The 17,888-nt window shown below is 44.0% G+C and overlaps 1 protein-coding gene across 3 annotated transcripts; it reads right to left on the bottom strand.

The window, feature by feature from the left end:
• Positions 1–1,012: 1,012 nt before the first annotated feature.
• IFT27 (intraflagellar transport 27) lies at positions 1,013–16,750 on the bottom strand. 3 transcript variants are annotated; one of them, XR_008747765.1, is made up of 8 exons: positions 15,289–15,445; positions 11,862–11,941; positions 10,729–10,788; positions 9,999–10,058; positions 8,358–8,475; positions 7,894–8,003; positions 7,048–7,682; positions 1,013–6,941 (listed from the first exon to the last, which is right to left on the bottom strand). XR_008747765.1 is itself a non-coding variant. In XM_055807995.1 (7 exons), the coding sequence occupies exons 2-7, from the start codon at positions 11,904–11,906 to the stop codon at positions 7,584–7,586; spliced, it is 492 nt and encodes a 163-aa protein (XP_055663970.1). In that variant the 5' UTR covers positions 11,907–11,941; positions 16,437–16,750; the 3' UTR covers positions 1,013–7,583. The 3 variants fall into 3 exon arrangements, 2 of the variants coding, with proteins under 2 accessions (XP_055663970.1, XP_055663969.1); XM_055807995.1 differs by lacking the exon at positions 15,289–15,445 and adding an exon at positions 16,437–16,750 and having other exon boundaries at positions 1,013–7,682; XM_055807994.1 differs by having other exon boundaries at positions 1,013–7,682.
• Positions 16,751–17,888: the final 1,138 nt, after the last annotated feature.

Raw genomic sequence — 17,888 nt, 5'->3', positions numbered from 1 at the left:
ACCCAGTTTTGGTGCCAGAAGTAGCCAGCCAAACAAGGCACAAGCTCTGGGAGAGGAGAGGGGTAGGAGAGGGTGGTAGTGCATAGAAAGACCAATGGGGTTTTTCTGACAGCAGTTTATAGTCCCAGCAAGAAAAGTACATGGGGGGATCTTAAGGTAATGAGGAGGGCTGTTAGCATGGAGAGGTGTAGCAGAATTGTGGGGACGTATAGTTACAAGATGTCCCTGTGCAGAGACAGTTAGGAAGAAAAAGGCAAGAGGTGTGGACAGTGTAAAGGAACCAGATATCAAAATGGTTGGGGACTGAGATGGCATCCAGTGATCACTTCTGCCTTGGTGAAGAGGGAAAGCCACCCTCCTGGCAGTCTTAGCTGGGAGGGCCATCAAGGGCAACTGACTTACTCCACATGAGGGAAATATCCCCAGGTCTCAATAGGTGCAGAAACTAGAGGATAGGGTCTGCATTACTCTGCTTTTGCTCTTACCAGAACTGTCCTCCTGCCTTTACCCAGTTTCATGACATTGCCCAAGAATACTCATTTACCTCCTCCACCACCTCTCCAGACATCTGCATCCAGAGACTTGCAGAATCCTTTCCTCTGCATTTACCTCAGTTACAAGAAACCCACACTTGTTACCCATTTCCAAACGCACCAGCATTCCTTCCCCAACTAACATTTTCACATTCACTGCAGCCTGATCTCTCTCTGCTGACAGCAGCACTGAAACACATTATCTTAACCCTATAAGACGTCTTTCCTGGATACTCTGTTCTGCTGTCCTTACAAGCTGATTTTATGCCTGATGCTTCAACTGCAGCCTGAATTTCAGAACTTCCAGTTTCACAGTCCCCAGACTGAAACCACCCAACCTCACAAAACCACAGTCCTAGAAATAGCACACACTGGCCACGCACAACTCTTAGACTGAGAGAAAGTGATGCTCCACAAAAATCAAAATAAATTAGCACAAGCAGAGAAGGGAAACCAACACATAAAAGAGATTCCTCCCATGCACAGCGAAAAGCATTTTTTATTGTAGGTAATTTTATTCATGAACAGAGTGATTTCTATCTGTTTTACAATGACCTCACACAATAGTGTTTTTCTGTTTTTTGAGGTTAAATACTGATACCCTGAGGAGACCTTCTGCTGTATGAACTGATTGTGAAGTTTTTGTTGTGAGATGTTAATGCTCAAATTGTAGAGGGCACTTCTGCTTGGTCAGGTGAGGTGCAGGTTCTGTGTCCATTCCCTGCATAGATGAACATAATATACTCGGGATGCTGCAGCACAATTAGGCATAAATTTATGCATTGCCCCCTCCCCTCACCAAAGGAAAAAAAAAAAAAAAGAGTTTTAAGCAAATAGATCACCCCACTTTCTGGCAAAAGAAAACAGAGATAGTGCTGGAACTAATTTGTGTTTTAAATGATACAAATACATGTGGGTAACAACTGTAGGCGTCTATTTCCCTCCACTCAGAAATCCCCTCGGACGAACTGTACTTGATCTGAATTTCCAACACCTCTTCACACTCTTCCACTGGTAGTGTCCTTAGCTTACCTACTCCATCTTTTTCTGGTCTCACCTGCTCCAGCCACTGCTCCTCACAGCATCACAGCTTGCTGTTATTATCTCTCCACACTACTCCTAGGCTTATCATTCTGGATTCTCGTAGTTGCCCTATCAAATCCCAGTGTCAACCCTGTCATGCAGACTTCAATTCATTCTGCCTTGTTCTAATGCAAGCCCTATGTCTTGAACCTAACCCAATGGCTACCACTGACCTTACTCATCATGGCTCTGAACTCCCCAAACCGACCTTGGCCCGACATCTTGGCCCTGAAGATCTCGGTTCAGTTATTTATTCTTACCACCTGCCCTCCCACCTGCAGTGTCATCCAGCTCTACCCTATCCTCATTTTCCCTCAATGGCTCATGCAAAAATTACTCGTCCTCCCACTTTATTTCCATACATCATTCTACAAGCCAGGAAAAGCCTTAGGTCTTCCCACCCCTAATTCCCACCCTCCCACTCTGCCTCAGCAAATCCTTTGGGCTCTTCCTGAAGAGGTGTAGACCCCACTCTTTTCCTACATATTCCTATTCCCCTACTGCTCCTGCGTGTCCCATTTGGGACACAGCAGCCAACCATTTCTGCCTTTGTACCTTTCTGCTCACTGTCCCTAACATGAAGCCCTCATATCGCATATTTTTCCAGTACTTGTGCAGAAAGATTACAGGCTCCACATTTCTCCAATTGATGCATATCTGGCTGGAGGGAAACTCATCAAACTGACCCCAGCCCTGACCCCAGCCTGACATGTAGGGTCTGTCACATTTCCCTTTTAAACATTGCCAGATTTGGATTTGATCTCAGAGACCAAGAAAGAGAACAATTCCAGGCTTCTCTTGACAAACAGCTCCAGGGGAGGAAATATGTGAAGCTGTGACAGAAGAATGAGAGAAAGACCCCCAAGGAGTAAAACAAAACAAAACAAAAAATAACAACTCCAAGTCAGAATAAGAACAGCCAGTGTCTGTGAAAGTTACACTGCGGCAAGCTCTGAGGAGCCAAGACGAGGCTGCCAGGTCTCAGCGGGGGGTCTCCTGCCAGGAAATTGTGCTCTAGACTGAGCAACATCCCCGTCTCTCAGGTGGCTTCGACAGGGAGTCACAACAGCTAAAGAGCCCTGAAAAGACTTGAGATTGTGTAGCGCTCTTCTTTCTCCCTCCCCCAAGCATTGCTGTTCCGGGTCAACAAAGCGAAGGGCAACTGGCACAGAAGACATTGTTCTCAAGGCAAGATGACAGCAGGAGGAGGAAATAGGATGCGAGAAGCAGAGAGATGATGTGCCCTTAGGCAAAGAGAGACATTGCAGGGCCCAATGTGGCCCTTGAAGAGATCCTGTTCAGACTCCACCTCTGCTGCAGAAGGTCCTAGAAGTCCCTTAGCCACAGCTTCCATGGAGTACCGTCTGCAAGATGGAAAAATTACTTGCTTAGAACAAGCAGAGGTGGATATTCTCCATCAAGAAGTGGATATGAGATAGGAAAAGAAGGACTGAGAAGGCATGGGGAGAGAGGAGTCCCATCATGCAGGTGTCAAGAACAGGAACGTCCTGCTACTAGCAGATAATCTGCCATCACACTGCTGGCTTTATACAGGCAGATGAGACAACAACCGCAAGCAGCTGCCACCTGAACATCATAGATACAGTAGTTATTACAAGCAGAGCACAGTGTCGACCAGGGTATGGACCCCCGTGGATCTGTGTAAGCACCAGTAGAAAGCAGTTGCTGCCTCCAGAACAGAAATGCAGTGTTTTCCCTGCTGTCAGCACCTGCGTCAGGCTCCTGGTTTCTCTTGAGATACAGCTCTTAATTGGGATAGATTGTACGTTTTCTGCTGTAGCCCAGCCCAGCTCCCAGTTTAATTGCTAGTTTATGACTTAGCCTGTTTTGTGCTTTCCACGCTACTTCTTTCCCCACTTAATCTAATAGAATTATAGAAAGTATTGCTGGGAGGACCTCAGGATGCCACACAGTTTATCCTTCTGCCCCAGGGCAGTATTTCATTTTCAACAACATCATGTGTCTTTTGCTATCAGGTCAGATTGGTCCAAGATGTATAGTGGGTAAAGAAATGAAGCTTACCCAGGGGAGCCAGTTGGCATAGAAGACTAAATCCGGCCCTTTAAGTCACTGAAATTATATTAGAAATAACCCTGGTCCAAATGGTGTCATGTATCAGATCAGTTTTCTGAAAGATGTCCTTTCTTAAGTTTTAATTCTCTAAAATGAACAAATCTCCAGAAGAAACTGTTCTGACAGCCCCATTTCAGTATATTTAATGCTTTATTATGAACAGCAGTGACCACTCCATTATTAAGACTTATCATTGTTAGCAGATCTTATCACAGTATGATCACCTTTGAAACTATTAACTCCCACAATAAAACCTGATCTTTCTGGAATTTTACATTCTGCATTTCACTCTGCAGTAGAATATGTCTGGCAAGACAAAACAAAACCATTAAAGCATCTTTAATATGACAACTTTACACAAACAAATTTCCAGTAAAATTTGTGAATGTCAGAAACTGTTCTTAAGGTTCTTTCTTCCAAGACAATTTGACTAAAAATTCCACTTTTGTTTTCTTTCATCTATTAATCTCTCTAAGAAGAAATGTCTTGCAGCCTTGGGAATAGATAATGCAGAAATTAGAAGGATAAAAAAAATCAGCTGGTGATGTATCAAGCTAAGTAAAGCAGGGCACAAGTATAACAGGGATTCTGTGCAGTAGAACCATGAGGACCAAAGGAAAGGTAAGAAGGAGGGACTCCCAAGGAGGAAAGAATGTTTTTGTCTCATCAAACAAGCAAACAGGAAAAAGAAGGACCATGTATATTTTAAAAACAGTTAAAGGCCCGTTTGTTTCCTCCCCCTTCTTTTGAAATTTCAGTTCTGGTTGAGCTGGGTCTCTTCTGGGTTGTAAACACCCATGCTGAGCACCTGCAGCACTGCACAGCTGGACAAAGTAAGGGAGCTGTCAGAAGACAACAAGCTTCCCGGTCAGCAGACAGGCTTTCTGCCTTCCTCCCACTGTTCTCCACAGTGTCTGTAATTCAGAGTAATGCTAAGGCTGTAAGCAGCAAACATGCATCCTCACCCTACAGCTGTGACCACAACAGTTACTGAACACAGTAAGAGAAACAATAATGGCTTCAGATTCTTACTCATCCTGCTTGTCCAGCTCACCTACTCACCACCCTAAACTCATTCACACATACACAAAACTATTTTCCACAACCTTCCCTTATCTGGCTCCCATGTTCTCTATCTACTCTTCACTACTAGCCTCTACCACCAAGGTCACAAATAAGCTAGGAAAATGGCAACAAGCATCACCTGCCTCATTCTGGTACTATATAGCACATTAGCCAGTAAGGACAATACAGTGTGCTTTTAAAACACATTCAGAAGGACTGAGATGGTTATTGTCAAACATACCATTTTGAAGGACATTAAATTGTGTCTACATTAGTGCTTGAAATAGTCCTCTAAAAAGCAAATTGGACAACATGCTTTAGACACAACCTCTTTTCTAATTCTAGTCATGGCCTGTGGAAAGAGGGAAAGGGGCAGTGGGTGAATCCCTACTGCTAGCTAATTAGATCATACATTTCCTCTCTCAGGCAATATATCTTTCCCTGCATGGGATGCATTTTTCTTCACTAACCTCTCAAAAGCAGCTTCCCCATAAATCACAGATCACCACTGCAAGCATTCCCTTAATGAGATCCTCCAGCTTTTGCATTCATTTAATAAAAAAGTGTTCACCAGTCTTCATCTTACTGGTGCATTTAAACTGTTTATTTGAAGGTGAGGTCCTTCTGGTGCAGAGATTGAACTCCCTGGTTAAAGATTGCACAGAATTCATTTTATTGCCCATTCCCGAGGCGTACATCCCCTCTATATACATCACAGGTGGCATACACACCTGGCATGCTATTTTCAATATGAAAAAATATCTGTCTTGTGTTGGAATCACATCATGAATAGAACTATGGGGAAATGAGCTACCAAATCAAAACAAACCTTCTTTAGTTCTTTAACTAGATCAGCACAGCATCCAAAATAACTTTTATTCTTCATAGTCAGAGGTACTAGCACCTGCAGGCAAGAACTCTACCCAGCCCCTGTGAATCAATAGACACTTGCCAGGATTAACAAGACAACCCTTGTAAAGACACAAATGCCAGTAATGCTAATCCAGTTCAAAAGAGTGAGTTTTCTAGTTACCCTAAGCCCACAGAGGAGTCCTTCCTTCTCTGGAGGAAGCAAGAGCCTTCCCAGTTCTTCTGTCATTTTTTTGAGGTGGCTTCTAGCAAAAGAACCTATTGCTTTGCTTTTCTTGTGGGCTGAGCTCCTACTTAACCTCTTTAGCTTCTGTTCATGCTCCCTGGCTAATTCCCTATCAACACACTGTTGCCAGTGAAATGAGCCCAGCTGCTTCTCCAGATTCTTGAAGTGCTTCATAAAATCTGCTACAACATCTGCAGCCATATTTCTTACGTTCAATCCGATGCACTTTTCCTAGCATTGGGCATAAAAATGGTTATAAAACACACATATAAAAGTCTTGAAACACAGATTCTTGAAAAGCCTGCCTGAAAAATCACTCAGTGCTTACACTCCAAAAAATTCAGCTTTCCCTGCCCAAAGGAGGTTAACAAAATCTGGGAGAAGAGAAAGGTTACAGTTTTGAACTTCTTGGTGTTGCACTCAGTAACAAGGCAGTACCTTACCGTGGATGCTTTCACATAATGCATTAGCAGATAGACTCTTACACATGCAGCATCAGTACTCCACACAAAAGAGCAGTTCTCTCTAGGCTTTTACCCTTTCTGATATGAAACTTCTAGCCAGACACAGCTGAGTCAGAGTAACTTAGCCAAGCTGTCTTTTATTTCCTTAGTCCTGTTTCCACTAGCAACATCAGAATTGTGGTCTTCAATATGAAATGCAAGGACAAACAGGGAAAGTTTAACAAGAAGGAGGACTCTGATTCTAGTAAGGGACTGAGAATTGAACCTAATGAGAACATAGTATTGCCAAGTTCAGCTGACAAAAAGAAAATTGACATAAAACCACCTAAGATGACAAAGACACGAAGAAGGAAAGATAATTTGTTTTAAAATTTGGACTCATGTTTAGAATAAGAGAGGTATCTTACTATCTGACCCCATTTTGCAGATAAGCCAATTTGGATGTGCCTGTAGGAAGTCCTGCTTGCTTCAAGAGGTAGCTTCTTGAGAAATCTTGTGACCTGGGACCAGCAGAGGGCACTGCATTACCAAGTGACAACAGTACAGTCGCCAGACAGTTCCCACCGGGCAGTGAAAGTGAGCCACATTGAAGAAAAGAACCAGATTCTAGAAGTCAGAAACATGTATTAGTCATCAGCATATCAGTCCTACAACTGATAAGGGTAACACTGTTAAAAAAGGTCTAAAACTCTGGACACTCCTAGAAACACACCTAAATCCAGCTTGGTCCTTGCACAACTGAGTCTCCACACGTTGATTTTTGGGCACAGGCCTCCTACAGAAAATGCTTTTCTAGCAGCAAGGCCAAATCGGTCCTGCCCTGCAACATATGTATCAAGGTTGGGTTGCTTAAGTTGAAAAACATTCTGTCAGCTTCCTCTCACCTTCTCCAAACCTCTAAGTACTTGCTTGTAGCAGCAGGAAGTCTGCTCAGACAAGAGACAAGACAATATCAAAGCAAAAAGCTGGCAGTTTCCATTCTGCCCACCCCTTTTACTCCCTGCCTCCTCCAACCTAGCAGACTTCCAGTGAGCAGAGAACCAAGTTAGAGGACATGAAAGGAATGCTGAGGTAGCAACTTCAGAAGAGTCTTTCCACTTGCTTATTTCTAGTTAATTTTGAATTATCAGAAGATGACCATGAAGAAGTAAATAGCTCATCTTTTTTCTTCTCACTGTATTCCATCCTGCAGGATTCTGGGCACCTGAAGAAGCTTAGAAGATAAATAACTCATGCCAGTCACAGCCCTCAAGCTAGTGAGTGAAAAGTTTCCACTTTCTCTTTGTACAGTTGCTGGAATGACTTTGCCAGGATGTGGAAAGGGGCCTCAAAATTTTTCATCTCCTTCTGTAAAGAAACAAGAAAGTTGTGAATGACAGATGGAATAAGTATTTGACTATTTCTGCTCTAACTGCTTCACAAAAGACAGATTACAACTGAGGGCGAGTTAGATGACAGACAAGTGGAAGGGAGCCCCCAGTTATCTTTCTCTACCTGAAAGAGAAGATAACTTCACAAACACCCACTTCCACAGATGGTGAAAGGAGCAGACACTCACCACTGACATCTCACAGTATTCCAGGCCATGTTTCTCAGCCCACTCCTGTGCTTGTTTCTGCTCCACAACTCGACGACCAACTAGGTCTGTTTTATTCCCCACTAAGACACCTACAGAAAAAAACATAGGAAACAAATGGAAAACAAAAACGTTTTGATTTTCCTTGATTGAAACAAAGGAAAAACAACAACCCAGAAATGCTGACTTGTTAGCAATAAATGCTGGAACATTTGTAAAAGTAGCTGAAAAAGTTGGAGGCATGGAGAACAGTCTACAACTACCTAGAAAAGGTTCCACAAAGGAAACATACTCATGCCTTATCTGCTTTGTGATAAAAGCAAATGAGTTGGAAGAAGCCATGCCTGCCCCTGGCTTAAAAGAAATGCTCTATGCCACATCTTAAGGGGAACAACTGCTGTCATACAAGAGAAGAGCAGATAACAAGAATCTCACCTATTTCTTACCTGGGATGTGCATTCCAACTGCGTGAGCCCTCAGCTTGTCCAACCACTTGGCACAGTTGTTGAAAGATTGCTCATTAGTGACATCATACACAAGGCACAGGACGTTGGGTTGCTCCCACTGCACAGCAAGAAAGGAACATTGTCAGCTCTAATGAAACTGATGTGGTCAACAGCCAGTCTGTAAACAAGGCATACACAGATGCTAAGACAAAAATAAAAAGCCTAACACACAGGAATCCTGTGCCCTGGCTGAGGTCTCACATTTCAGTTGAGCTGACTAAACGGGTAGCTGGCACTGTGAGAGGTGGTCTTGTTCTCTTTCCCCATTCCTGTCTGTACAGTCCTGCTCCTTTACTTGCACTGGCTCTGGCAATCATCTGATCCCTGGGGAAGCTGATTCTTCATGCTGAATCAGCACAAAATTAATCCTAGAGAAAAAAGTAGGAAGATTTTCTTCCAGTTTGAGCCAGTTTCTAGAGGGGCCCCTTGCAAATCAGACCTAGTGCAAGGACAGAAGTGGTATTGCCTCTTGTGGAGCAGTGAACCATTAGGTTGACTTAGCCATCTGTGGTGGGTTGACCTTGGCTGGACACCAGGTGCCCACTAAGCTGCTCTATCACTCCCCTCCTCAGCAGAACAGGAAGGGAGGGAAAAAATAAGATGAAAAAATATAACTTGTGGGTCAAGATAAAGGCAGTTTAATGAAGCAACAGCAAAGGTTGTGGGCACGGAAGAAAAGGAAAACAAAATACATTAATTCTCTACTTCCCATCAGCAGGTGATGTTTGGCCACTTCCCAGGAAGCAGGGCTTCAGTACACGCAGCAGTTGCTCCGAAAGACAAATGTTGTAAATAACGAATGCCCCCAGTTCCTCCTCCTTTCTCTTAGCTTTTATATCTGAGCAGATGTCATATGGTATGGAATATCCCTTTGGTCAGTTTAGGTCAGCTGTCCTGGCTATGTTCCCTTCCAGGATCTTGCCCACCCCCAGCCTACTGGTGAGGGGAGTGGGAATGTTGGAGAGACAGCCCTGATGCTGTGTAAGCACTGCTCAGCAGTGGCCAAAATGCCACCTTTCTAGCTACCAATACAAAGCACAGCACTATAAGGGATGCTGTGGGGCTCAGCCAGACCCAATACACCATCTTAAAAAATTTCATGTCAATTAATTGATTCTACCTCTCAAAATGAGATAACACAATGGAGAATTGTACAGGCAAGGACACAAATGTGTGAAGGAAAAAAACAAGGGCAGTATTATGCTCAAGGACAAGAACGAATCCTGTTGGATCAAACACATCACTATAACACAAAAAAAACCCACTGTTGGAGTAGCAGCAAAATAGCTGTTTTTCTAAGGAATAAAAATAACTTTAACCGACAGTAGACAGCAATTCTCAGTTAAACATCACCATTTCTACTGTAAGAAAACTGAATGACTATCTGCTTTTCTTCCTCTAGAAAGTAGTTCTAGTACTTGTACAAGTTTTAGAAAGATAGAACAGGATGCATTGGCAACTGAGGTAATTGCTCCCATTTACACTAAAGACAAAGTATGCTACATCTGCCAGACTGGGGAGTTCAGATCTTCAAAGCAAAAGCACTTATTTGGAGGAAGAGGACTGTTACATAAGACTTACCAGTTTCTCTAGCATTTCAGAAAATAGATCTTTTCCTGCAGAGTCAAAAATGAAGAATTCCTGAAAGTGGAAGCAGAAAGAATGCTCTTGCCGTAAAAATGCAGTGTAGGGCAAGATTTTGTAAGTAAATACTGGAACTTGTAACTCCTATATTTTGTTCAGTACAGCAGTGTTGCATCACTAAGGGGCAAGCTCCCTGCACTGAGAATACTCCAATTCAGATCGTATGAGAAAAGAAATAGGTATTTTCATGTATACCCAATAAAAGGGTTACCTCCAAAGCCCCAGGTTTGGTTTCCATCCCTGCTGGAAACAGAATACGTGGAGCAGGACAGTAACCTGCACTATCTATACAACATTATACATATGGTCTACATTCCACTACTGAGAGTATAGGGCATTAAGGAAAAATAGCATGTAAGTTCCAGCTTCTGTAGTTCTAAGAAACATGAACTAAACCTGAGTGCCCTAAAGGACAAAACAGAATCTGAAAAGCTGGCAACAGCTTTTGTTTAAGACATCGTGTTGGATACAAGTATGTAAAACTTATATTTTTAAAATTAAACTAACCCTGGAGTATCAGTGATTGTACATGATCAGCCTCATTTCCTTCATGCAACTTAATGGCCTGATGAACATGCACAGCAATCTTCCACCAGAATGAGACTAAAATGAGGTTTGAGCTCTGGATATCTCTTTCTGACCCAGTTTATGTCACAGAAAAACTCACCACACTATCACTTGTCTCTGGAACCGATACAGCCTTCACCAACAGTTCTATGCCCGTTGTCTGTCAAGAGGAATCAGGAAAACAAGGATCAGAAGAGTTTTTAAGAGCCTGTCTGACTGCATACCAACTGTGCATTGGATTGAGGCAATTCTTGTGAATCATTACAATCCCATCAAACATAAGACTGCTGGGAACTCTGCAGTCCTCCTCATAGTTCTGGTAACATACTCCCACCTACATGTCAAAGCCACGTAGATTTGCTCAGAGCAGGGAAAAAGACAGAAAAGAACCAATGTCCATCGGTTTGCTTATATACAGCTAATACTCTTAGCTGATATCTGCAGGGCTATGTTCACTATCACGCTGCTCTAAAGTACGCCTTAGAATGTTTAGCACCAGCCATGTGATCAACTAACATATGGGGCTGAAGTTATTTGTGCCTCTTCCACCTTTTATCTCATTCTGCTTTGTAGCTTGTTTGTTTGTTCTATTTCTATCCTTAACTTCTGGTTTCCATCTTTATTTCAATGAATAAACATATTTTAGGGTTTTTTTCTCCACACTCATATTTTCCTTTTTTTACTTTACTTATATTTACTTTTATTTTTATCCTGCTTCTGATTAGTCATCACCATTGATTCTCACACTGAAAGACTGCAAACTGTATCCTCTTCATCTGGGAACAGTTTCTGTAGATTATAATTATCTTGGGGCTCTGCAGCACATCTTCGTGTTTGCATAGTGATAAGCGCACTGTCCACACGCACATTTAATAGTTGGAATTAAAAGCTTTCTCCTTCAGCAATGCTTTTTCACAGAGCACTCCCTAAAGGAGGAAGCTCTCTAACACCACAAAACCTTGTGAAAACATTGGTTCAGCAGGAAAACTACAAAATTAACTAAATTACTCTGCATTAAATTTCAAAACCAGCACCCACATAATATAAAGACTTACAGAATGTTAAATGGCTTCTATTCAGAATCTAGGGTGTAAGAGAAAGAAAACCCTGTAAGACTCCACCTTGAATGCCTCAACTTAAAATCGTAGTATTTATTTTGTTCTAGACTTTCTTAGTTTTCTCATGCACACTAGAAAAATGTTGGATACCAGTTTGAGGCTGTTGTATGCTTACCAGTGTGTAGTTCTTCTGAAAATGAGCCCCATCATTGCGGAACATCTGGGCTAGAGCACTCTTCCCCACAGCTGGATCTCCTGCAAAACCAAGAACATAAAAGATTTTTGTTTCATCTTAGAGAATCTTATTTTCCCTCAGTTCTTTTACTTCATGCCATAAGAGCTCGAATGCTCGAACTCTGAATACAGGCAAGATAACTGTCACAAGAAGCACAAAACAATCTAAAATCCATGTGAGGAAATTAATACTGCCATTATGACATCAGATTTCTGCTCTGTGAACAACAGTGAAGGCCTCCCAGATCAGAGTGGAACTGCTGTTAGCTCTAAAATCTATCTCTACTCTATAGCCTTTAACTAAAAATTAAAAAATCCCAGATATGTTATCATGTAGAGAAAAACGCAATGTGATAGGGAGACTGGGCTACATAGGAAGCTATTTCCTCTCAGATTACTCGTTTCCCCAGATTTAAATCCTTGTTACATACTGAGTTTAGGGAAGAGACAGGTAATTTATTTACTACAAAGCTGCTTAAGTTGGTAACATTCCTCGATGAACTCTTCTTGCTGACCCTGCTAAGAGAGTAACTCTTGCTGACTCAGAGCTGCTGGTGGCTCATTAGTTGCATCCTAGGCAAAACAGAAGCAAATGTCATTTAGCTGGAGAAAAAGAGCCTGCTGATTCATCCCTATATGGAAGGAGAACCAAGGGGCTTTACTTTTTGCTCTTCTACAGCCAAGGCTTTCTGGTACGGCTTGCACAACACTTTGGGCAAACCTGGCAGCTGCCTGGTTTGGCCTACTGTTACAAAACTCCATCACATCCAAAGCAATGGCAGAGAACTGCAGAACTCACATATGCCCACATTACTCCAAGGAATAACATCATAATTCTTGCAAAACAAAGACTTAATGTTCTCCAAGGGCTTACTCTCTCTTCACATACTGTCTCACTACCCTGGATAGTTCAAAGGACAGGAACCAGGAATTAAATACTGCAGCGGTTCTAGCTTTACCCTTAAAGGAACACTGCTGGCAGCTAAGCTTGGAATACAAGTCTTTTACATTATGTTGTTAATAAATAAACCCAGAGAGAAGTACATTGACCCTATTACAGCTTTCTAGATGTTGTTTTGAAGGAAATTGGTGAAGCTATCTGCTCACATAATATTATAGAGGAGGAAGGGTGTTTTGGATAGTGACAATTGCTTCTAGATGCATTAACCAAATGTAGCTCTTGTTTAAACATTTTCAGCATGCTTGCTTACTTTGAGCTGAGCTGGGCTCATAATATTTAGACAGGAAAATCTGGTAAGCCAGCTTGTTTGTTCCCTGATCAGTTCAACTTGTGCTGAAGACAACAGTCTGTTCTGAGTGGAAGCTATTCTGTACTTCAATAGACAATTAGATCTGTCTTTGTAAAATGAGACAGAGAAGCATACATGCTCTAAACTGTGAACGCATCATCCAGTGCAAATTCTTAACTAATGTGTTGCCGTTCTTCAATTTGACAGCCCCAGTTGTTCTTGCCTTCTTATTATTCTTTGCCATCCTCTTAGCCCATTAGATCACTACACTTTCTCAAAATAAGTTTCCTTGCCCTTTTCATTTAGCTTGGTCTCATCTGCCAGTACTCCCACAGTATTTACTCCATCCATATTTCTGTTATCCTGCCAGAATCTGTAGTGTGTCTAAAATGCCTGCTACTGCCAACTGTCTTTCTACACCAAAAACCTTTTCATAGTGTCTCCATAGTAAGTTCAAACAACAATATCTTCTGTGTGTCTGTAAATTACCCTTGAGATAACACAGCAATCGCTTTCTATTGTCAAGTTAATAGTCTCTCTTTTGCTAATAAAAGCCCTTTTCCCCTGTTGTTCTCTTTGACCTTTGTGTAGCTCCTGTGAGCCACTCTGTTCTTCATAACCGTTTCCTTAGGTACACAAGAATTCCCTATTCTATTTCTGATGTTTTTCTCCTACCTATGTAATTGCATTTTCTTGTTCCCTTTAGGTTGTTGTGGTTACTCATCCCTTATGTCTCTTTCACAATATTGGTCTCTTCTGCAAGAAAGAAGGTATTTTGCGTGGTCTGCTTCATTGATTTATTATTTTTAATAATACATGGATATTATTGTAGCACTTAGGAGAACTACATATGGGACAGGACCTTCTTGTTGGTTGTGTTGCAAACAGAACTGAAAAGGCAGCTCCAGACCCAATTAGGATTAAGCACATAACTAGGTCACCCAGAGAAAATCTATGTGAATTTAGAACAGTCATGGAATTGGCCTTCCCTAACACTAAACTGCAAAACTGGAAAGATCTAAGCAAAGCCTGTGTATTGGGACCTGAAAACGTTGAAACTGGAAACCATGTGTAAGTTTCAGATCTGGAGGACAGGCAAGATACTCATGCTGTCCACGATAGCTGTCAACAGAGGCACGAGGGAGATTCATTCTGGCGCATTTGCCAAAGACCACACTGGCTTTGTGCAAGTTATCTGCTTCTGAGGTTAAAAAAAAAAAAAAGGCAAACATTTTATTCTGGATGAAAGAAAAGAGGATTGCAACAGAGTTAAACCTGGGAGTTGTCTGCCCAGAAAGGTTTTATGGATTTGTGCTTCTAGCTGAGGCTGCACAGAGCTTCAATATAGACAGAGGGAGGAAAAAAAGAAAAGTTTTCTTCCCCTAGTGTTAACAGTCAGCTGTACTTATGCTCAGCACCTCCATAATTCATCCTGACTAAACAGCCTGTGTCTTCACCTCACTTTTTTTTTCCAGGTTAACCTTCAGTTTGCTTGGGGAAAAAGATGCCTCTGTGAAGTGCACACGCTTCACCCTTCTATTCTTTGCTAAAGCTCTACCTTTCCATCACACTCTCAGAATCACCCCAGCCTCTGACGTGATTTTTTCTTCTAGCACAAAGGGAGCCTCCTGTCTGAGGCAGGCCTCGGCTGTCCATCCTGCTGTCTTCACACTTCTCCCATGTTATGCCCACCTTTCCACACTGGAGAAACACTCTTTCCTTTCTTTCTGCCTTCCTTTCAGATCCTGTCCTTGCATTTCAGCCGGTCCAGCCCCACTTCATGCCCTCCCTCCACGCAGCTCGTGATTCTCCACATGTGGTGGGAGGGGAACGACACAGGGTAGCTAACAACAAGCACTATGTCCACCGTTCCCGAGGGAGCCGAGGTCCCCACCTCTCTCCTGTCGCCTCTTCCCCCACCTCTTCTCCGTCGGGGCGACTCCTCGACGCGGGGCCGAGCGCAGCCAGGCCGCCTCCCGGCCGCCACCACCCGCCGCTCCCCCCGTCGCTGACGGGGCCCCCAGCGCCGCCCCGCTGCCGGCCTCGTCTCACCCCACGGAGCCCGCTCAGGGCCCCCGCGGCCAGCGGGGCCGATGGCACCGCCCGGGCCGCACTCACCTGCCAGGAGGCACTTGGCAGCCAGCTTCACCATCGCCCCGGCCCGGGGAAGGCGCCAGCGCGACAGGAGGGCAGCGGCTGCCGTCGCCGCGCTCTGCCGCGGCCTTAGCAACAGCGCGGCCCTAGCAACCGAGCGCCCCGCCTCCTTGGGGAGGCGACCGCCCGCCCAGCTCGGTTGGCTGTTAGCTCTGCTCATCAATGCTACCCGGAGTTGTTATTGGGTCACTTGACTTTTCCCGCCCACCAAACGTGCTGTCATTCAAACCCGACCCCCCGGCCCTTCGGGTAGCCGAGGTGGGCAGCGCGCTCAGCGGGTGGGGCCGTGGTGTTACGGGGACAACGGTGTCGTTTCCGCGCAGCAACTAAGTACGCTGTCAGGGGCCGGCTTGTCATTGGGCAGAACGCAGGGGACCGTGCCACGGGGCGCATTAACCCACCGGGGACAGGGCAGAAAATAGTAAAGTTACGGGCAAAGAGCTACGTGATAGGGGTGCGGCAGCACCAAGGCGGGAAAAGACAAGTGAGCGCGAGGGAGAGCAGCCGCCATTTCCCGCCTGTGCCCCCGCGGAGTCCGACCTTCCGTTCGCAGCGCCCCTCCGCCGGCACGGCTGGGCGCCTTCCTGCGCATGCGCGCGATGCCACGTTCAGCTGTGTCGTCCCCCTCCCCCCACCCCCGGCCGGCGGGGACGCGCGGATCGGCGCGTGCGCCGGCCGTTAACGGCGGGGGAGTTGCGCGTGCTTCGGCCCGTTGCCGGCGGGTGGGTGTCGGTCACGCAGCGGCGGGGGCGCCCGCAAAGGGGGAAGGTGCCGGCCGAGGCCTGTCACCGTCTGCAGCGCCGCGCGTTTGGGGTCGCTTTTCCCTCAGGGCTCAGGCGGGAACGGCGCCCCGCTTTGTGCTTCGCTGCGGCTGCTTCTGAGCCAGCCCCGCAATCCCCGTGTGCTTGTAACTCGGGCACCGACCCCGTGTCGGTCGGGTCCGCTCGGTTAAAGCAGCCGGCTGAGGAGGCCTGCGTGTCCAGTGTGGACGCTGAGCAACGTTTCCTCTCGGCCTGAGCCAACGCTTGCTCTGTTGACCTTTCTCCCAGTTCGTACTTTGTCTTGCTTTTGACTATGTTACTGATCTCCTGGGGAGAGGGTTCCTTGCTCACCTGTGTCTTAGTTGCTTTCTTAGTATCTCAGAATTTTATTCCTCCTTTCCCACTGTTATTTTTGTAGTCTTTCACACAGCAGTAGGTTGGTTCCTTCAATTATTTGTCTTCTTTTTTTTCAAATACTTTTCCTGATATCTGCCTTGACTTCTCTTAAACTATTTCTATGCCCTGTTCTTAATCTTCATACTGATCTTCTGTCTTCCTTAAGCAGTTCGAGGCAAACTTAATGCGTTTGGGTTAGAGCTGAAAAAGCTGACTGCAACTTCCTGGGTCTTCCCCTCCTTCCAATCTCTTCGAAAGATCTTATGCTGTTAGAAAGTATGCCGTTAATAATAAACAATACTTTTTCAGGGTATAAACTTTGCTTGGCTACACCTTAGTTTGTTTACTGTGGAGCACAGAATCTGCTTACTGTGAAAGGCAGTAAGTAAGCTTGGGAAGAAGAGAATAATCAATTATGCATCAATGTTTGGGTTATACGATTGGATGTTGCGAGAGTACAGTACATTGAAAATAATGTTTTCTAAGTTTTATTTTAATCTCAAGGTAGTCCCTGCTGCTTTTTTTTTTTGCTTTTTTTTTTTTTTTTTTCCTAGTATGAGTGACCCATTTCACATGTTTGGGACTACATGTCGTATCTGCCAGACATCTGACCAGGCAAGCAAATAACATAAAAATAATAAGTACCTATAGCAAAATCAAAGGAGTCTTTTATATGCAGATAAAAGCATTGTTTCTGTGATTAAAAAAAATGAAAGGGACTTCTGTAGCCTGAGTGGGCAGTGGCTTTAATTGTAGATGATGACTGTAGTGAAATAGAGTGGTGGAGACACTACTAGGGGTACCATTAAAAAGGAAAAGAAAAATTAATCCCATGTCTCATTATTGCTTTTACTGTTTTCTCTTCCATTCCTGAATCCTCTATCACCTAAAACAGGTGTGCGGTTATTGATGTTCTCCATCACTTACATCTAAATAGCTTACCTCCTTTTTCATCTTTTCTGCCTTCCACTCCACTCCATCCTCCAAGAAATTCACCTGTCTCTGTGTTGTTCCATTTTTGCAATCTTTGCATTATCCTTTGTTGTCTATTTGTAATATTGTCCCAGTTTACTGACAGGTCTATATAGGAAGGCTTTGAGGTTCCATTATGATGTACTTGAGATTTATTGATCATAGCTGTAATGTGGTAGTATCCATCAGCATTTTCTGAGGTTGCAGTTCTCTACCATTTTACACTGGGATCAGTGTAATAGAAGGAATAGATTATGTTGGAAGTGAGATTTTCATTGCTATTGAAAAATTCTGCTTGGAATTTGGCTATCTCCTTTGTTACATTCCTATTAGCACCCTGGTCCTTCATTCCCTCATCTGCATGCACTTGCACATAGAGCTCTTAATGGAGCTCTTGTGTCCTCTCTTATTTCAGCTGTCCTTTTGCTCCATGCT

This window comes from Falco peregrinus, chromosome 6, assembly GCF_023634155.1.
Source record: "Falco peregrinus isolate bFalPer1 chromosome 6, bFalPer1.pri, whole genome shotgun sequence".
Lineage (NCBI taxonomy): Eukaryota > Metazoa > Chordata > Aves > Falconiformes > Falconidae > Falco > Falco peregrinus.
The sequence above is the reverse complement of the archived record's forward strand: the minus strand, read 5'-3'. Positions and strand labels throughout refer to the sequence as shown.

Excerpts from the sequence above, each read along its gene's own strand:
- IFT27 (XM_055807994.1), bottom strand. The coding sequence starts at position 15,322 with ATGGTGAAGCTGGCTGCCAAGTGCCTCCTGGCAG. Across the intron at positions 11,942-15,288 it reads TGCCAAGTGCCTCCTGGCAG|GAGATCCAGCTGTGGGGAAG; the intron begins GTGAGTGCGGCC and ends TTGGTTTTGCAG. Across the intron at positions 8,476-9,998 it reads CTGAAATGCTAGAGAAACTG|TGGGAGCAACCCAACGTCCT; the intron begins GTAAGTCTTATG and ends CTTGCTGTGCAG.